At 49.3% G+C, this 5,465-nt stretch overlaps 1 protein-coding gene across 1 annotated transcript; it reads right to left on the bottom strand.

The window, feature by feature from the left end:
• Positions 1–497: 497 nt before the first annotated feature.
• On the bottom strand, positions 498–1,732 carry PPTG_10171 (hypothetical protein; the record flags this gene model as incomplete). The annotated part of the gene is made up of 5 exons (XM_008905453.1): positions 498–737; positions 803–882; positions 943–988; positions 1,057–1,417; positions 1,488–1,732. The coding sequence occupies 5 exons, from the start codon at positions 1,730–1,732 to the stop codon at positions 498–500; spliced, it is 972 nt and encodes a 323-aa protein (XP_008903701.1).
• Between the last annotated feature and the right edge of the window lie 3,733 nt (positions 1,733–5,465).

The following is a 5,465-nucleotide window of genomic DNA, read 5'->3' on the forward strand; positions in this document are numbered from 1 at the left end:
GGCCCGGTATCAGGCGGAAAAGACGGAGGCGGAAGAGCGCCGTCGCCAGGACAGGCTCGACAATGAGGATCGCGCGCGCCGCAACAAGGAGGAAGCGCGCGCCCGCACGCAGGAGCATGTCTTGTTAATTGGGACTCTCATAAAGAAGCCGTGAGCCTGATGCCTACGAGCCAGATGCTGATGGCTGATGAAAACTCAACCCCATGCCGAGGCAGCATTTACTTCAAAGTGACGTTCTAGTTTCTTTTTAGGATCGAGTATCTTTTCAATGAACTTCTTTACATCATGTAAATTACATGTAACGATCGTCTAGATCATCATGGTAATCAAAAAATGCATTTAACACGCACGGTGGTACTTAAGTATACTTTAACGTGAGAAAGAATTTTATTTCTTGTGAATTAAGAAGACGCATACAATTCTCGTAGCAGCTACACGTCTGTCGATGCCTCCAACACCCCTGAGAAAGTGGTCCGTATTTGCGAAATTCCTACGGTTCATACTCGGTAGTTTACCAACCGAAAAAGGTTATCAAGCCTCATCCCACGCAGTTCAGGGTCGTAAGGAAGCGGCAAGTTGAGGCGGCAGTACACCTTTTGTATACTGCCCATGCCCCACTCAGCAGCTTGACGTACAGACGTGATCGCATTATGGAGAGGGTTCTGGCTGAGCTTCGAAGGGATGGTTCGATTCGATCCAGATCTCCATCTTTCAAAGGCGTCAGAATACGCCCTGCCCTAGTCGCAGAACACGGAAAGGCTAAGTCAGAAACCACGTTCATACGTGGGTCAGGGCACATAACCGGATCCAGGAGCTTGCTGCGGAACTCCAGCGAAGTGTCCGAGTCGTTCCACGACCCAGGACAGTTGTGCTTGCTCCAGACTATACATCCATCCGCGGCAAAGCAAATTGTACCGGTTACGAATACAGTATGCAACCAACCGTTGTACATTGCGTTTTGCATGTCCGCATTCGATGGCTGCTGGACCTGTAATAAAAACAAAATAGTTAACAAAAAAAATTTTTTTAATGCAAAAACGTAGAATATGTACCAACCCTCAAGTTCTTGTCGTCGATAAAGCCAAAGGTGTGCTTGAGCATGGGCTCACGAGCTTCTACCAGCTTCGCCAGCTTTGCTTGGTGCGCAGGGGATGGCCACGCAATCCGCGATGGCTTGTAGTCGTTAAGAGCTTGGTTTAAAACCCTCTCAGCCCTTTGCAACGTCCGACTCAAGGTACTTGCAGGAACCCCAAAGAGCATGGACAGCGTGCTCTGCTCCATCGATCCAGTGTAGAACACCAACACGAGCCCAAGGACCTGGTGTAGGTACTGCAACTTGGGCGGACGACCGCGAGAGTTCGGGTCTCGTATCGTGTAGCATGCAGCAAAGGGATGTAGGAGCTGACGAAATGCAATCCTGTCGACAAAAACTCAGTAGATTAGCCAACATCGTTTAGGTAAGATCGTAGCACATCACGTCACAGCACCTGGTAAGGCTGGTGGCATTAAGAAAGTTCAGGTCGCTGCCATACTCAAACAGCACCATCCACGCAGACTCGCTGGGCGTGTCCAAGCACTGGCTCGTCAAGTAGTGACGGCTGCGCATAGCGGTCCGCCACGCATCCTCTATGAGCATGGCGACCACCTCTCGACGAGCCTCCTTCAGCTCCTGCTCGTGTCGCTGAACAGCCTCCCCTACAAGGAGCATTACATCCAGCTCTTCATCCTCCATGCTTGTGCTGCAAGTTCGAAAACTCAAAGTGGGAAGGTGAGGAAGATTTCGTGTAGTTGTGTCCGGTTTAAAGTGTCGGTTAAATTTGAAGTGACCGAAATTGGTCGTTCTATATATAAAAAGAGGCACTTTCAAGAGGACAGGAACTGTAGTTTTATGCCACTTTTGGTAAATGTTTAGTTGGCAAATGACGGCATAAGCCTCGGATATGACTGTCATATCAGCTGCAAATATGGCACCCGTTTAATATATTTTTGGAAGGCACCCAATGTTGCAGTGATTTTGTCTACTCTACCAAATGAAAACTCCGCCAAAATCCTGGCTCCAATTTGTTTGGATTTTGGATGGAGCTTGAATTTATCGCCACCCTGAAACTATCCATTTTCTGAGGAGTGTTGGTGTAGTTCCCATTTTCCTGCGCTCTTACTGCTCATCCTTCAATTCAATAGAGTATAAGTTTGGGGATGTCAAACAAACTTTCCAGCGGAGTTACGACGCGTCTAGTAGTCGAGATCAGATGCCCTTCGTGTTGCGGAACTTCAGGGATTCGAGTTCTCTCAGCCCTAAGACTGAGCGTATACGCTTGGAATCACATTTCTGAAAGGGCATTTGTGTGTGTGTGTGTGTTTTCTTTTCTTTTTCTGAAATTGGGGTTTTTGGAACACCCCATTGTTAGCAGTTTACTAAGAGCTCCTACTTCAACGTTACCAAAGATGCAGTTAGAAACGATAGAAATGGTACCTTTGGCACCGGACGTGCGGTTACGCGACCATAGTTGGCCAAGCTGCTGTGAGCGAACGATGCTGAATGAAACCTGAGATCTACGGCGACATCGTTGTCTGCTATATGCCTAGCGGCGAGGAGACGATTTAACGAGAACGCGCCACTCTGGAGCGGCGCAAAAGCGGTGGATATTTTGGTGAGCGTTAGGATGTCACGAAGTAAAGGAGGCGAGATGTACCCCTGTGGTCTTCGATCTGTGATATGGAGAAGACTGTAGAACGGGTCTGTTGATGCCGCGTTGCTGCATTTCTATGGTGTGAGGAGGTTGTTGGGCGAACATTGGCGTAAGTGAGGATATATCGCGGTGGTTGTGCGTGCCCTGAGAACATCGACGGACGTCAGGCAATTTCTCATGAGGTTGTAAAGGTAAGTAGGGACTGCTTTGCGTTGGCATACCTGAAATTATGGTTGGAAAGGAGACGACCGTGTACCGAATTAATAAGGAATTCAAAGTGCATTGTTAAAGCATGTGTAGATCCTTCTTGGAGCAGGGGGCTCCGATTGCTGGTGATGTGCGCGCTGGATACTGACAAACAAATAGCTGCTTGTTACGGTGGTCGTACCTAAAGGTTAGCACTTGTAAAGGCGGCATAGAATTCATCGCGACGATACCGAGTCGCGTGGTGTTTGCCCAGTCGAATTCGTACATAGCCGAGTTAGGTTGGCAGGAATAGATGATAAACCTCCTTTTGCTACCGCCCAATTTTGAGTCCACAAATACAGGAGAACCGCTACCCATTCGGCTATGGTACGAAACTCGGCTTGGTAGCGGCGATCCTCCCGGGTGATGGCCTCATCTTCGTATAGGATTTGACCGACATATTCGACGATAAATACTCCTTGCGGAATGCGTTGGGCCGACACTACGCCTAGGGCAACCCTCGATTCAACTAGGTCGAGCTTAAAGCGCGGTTCAAATTGATTTCGCGCGTTGGGCCAAGTAAGCAGGTGTTTTCGTCGCATATTGCTGTCGCGTTTGAGTCGACACACCCGGTAGTTAAATTTGTGCCGGTGCCGGATATGCAGCATGGTTCGCAGCAGTATTTATCGATGCTGCACTATTGACTGACAACGGGGTATGATGGCGAGACTGATAACACGCTTCGATTAATGTTGACGATATTGAGCGGCCAGTCTTGTAGGATGACGAAGGCGTAGGTGCTACCGATAGCTTGTATTTTGTCGGGCGGAGTTGCGCCGGTAAGATGAGAGGGCAATTGTTTACTTTGATGTCGGCGGTGGAGCGGTTGAGTGGCTTGAAATATCCTCAACCAGGTGAGCTGAGCGGGTCGGAGAGGCACGCTGGTGTATTTGCAATGATGTACTTGGTGTGTGATGTTTCAACATCGATTGCTGGTGAAAAGCTTTTCAAGTTGAAGGTAGGAAAACGAATAGCGGCGACTTGAAACGAGTACAAGTCTTTCTAGAGCGGGTGGCCTGATGTGAAGTACGCTTACGGTCAATGTGTTGAGTCGTAGAAAAATGTGGGTTGGTGATGGGTGAGTGAGTGCGTTTCGTGGTGGCGTTGGGAGGGTTCGCCTGTCGTGCCGGTAGATGTATGTGGAGAAGCAGCTCGGTCTCTGTGCGATACATTGATCAAATGAGACCAGTGAAGGTAACGCAGACTTGTATGTTGAAAGCGGTTGGAGCCGTTCGATGTGACATCAGCGTGGGATTGTTTTTCGCTGTGTACTTACTCGATTGGCCTCACCATCGCACACTGAGCGCCGCTGATGAAGTGTATGATTTGTTATCTATCGTTTTACGTGCAAGATTGGTGCTCGAAGGCAGGCAGAGAGGGGAAAGTCTACGGAAGTTTTCATCTTAGCTTGGGTACATTTTCCTCTCGGTATCGGGCCGTTGGCGCGAGGGACAGGAATGAGCAGGGTGTCCTTACGCTATACATCAGCGAAGCCCGTTGCGCGATGGCAGCTGGGCTTCCAAAGGACCATGGTGTATGGGAAAAGGCGAGCGTCGGAGGCGTTAAATAAACTGCGAGTAAAATCTTCGCTCACGTTCGAGGCAATTTTCAAATGAATAGGAGTTCACTTTCCATTTAGGATGGCGCAATTGACGCTTGTGATTCTCTATGCAAAGCGAGCTGCATAAAAGGAGGAAGAATCCCGCCCGGCCTTTGACACGGCTAGTGCGATTCGCGAGGTCGTCGAGGTCGACAAACCTGCCCTAGCGACAATGATTGTGTTCTAAGGGGGCGAAGGAGTTAGATCGCTTTTGACGACCGGATCTGCTCGACAGGAGCAACTGGCAGCATTTTGATGCGGTCGTTCGGGCCTATAATTCTGTCGACCTTGCCTGCCGCAGCAAGTGCATCTTCGCACTTACTATCTGGAAGAATCGTGATGAGTCGCTAAACGCCGTGAGTTTTCGGGATGACCTCAACTAACACTTTGAGAAGGTGCATTCCCTAAAGCTAGTGTATGGGAACCCTGGTGGGTGTGTGCAGATTCGAGAGCCGCTGCGGGCGGATCCGCTCGTGCTAGGAGAACACACCTTCAGAACGGAGGCTTCACCATCAGTGCTAGACCAGCAACCCGGTACAGTGGTTTCAAGATCGCTTCCGCGTGCTCCGTTCATAGCGGCCCCGATGAGATCTAGTGAAAAGACGCCATTCAAGCGCAAGACGCGTAAATGAGGACAAGTCCTGCAAGAGGGACAACGGCAATGGGGAGCTACCAGGTGGACTCGGTACAAAGGGTGGACCTGTTTGAACGTGGTGATCGGAGGAGATACTGTTGAGCGTTGGAATGCTAAATCATTGGAAAAAATCTCGAAGCTCATTAAGTAACCTATGCGCGAGATCGTTCACCGCACTTTATCAAAAAAATTCATTTAATTAAGCTGTCGTGCCTGCGGCTGTATCTTGAGCGTTACTGTCGCGCTACTATTTGAGTTGTAAGCCGTAAGAAGTTACGGATAATTCAGTAACGAG

This window comes from Phytophthora parasitica, assembly GCF_000247585.1.
Source record: "Phytophthora parasitica INRA-310 unplaced genomic scaffold supercont2.20, whole genome shotgun sequence".
NCBI lineage: Eukaryota > Oomycota > Peronosporomycetes > Peronosporales > Peronosporaceae > Phytophthora > Phytophthora nicotianae.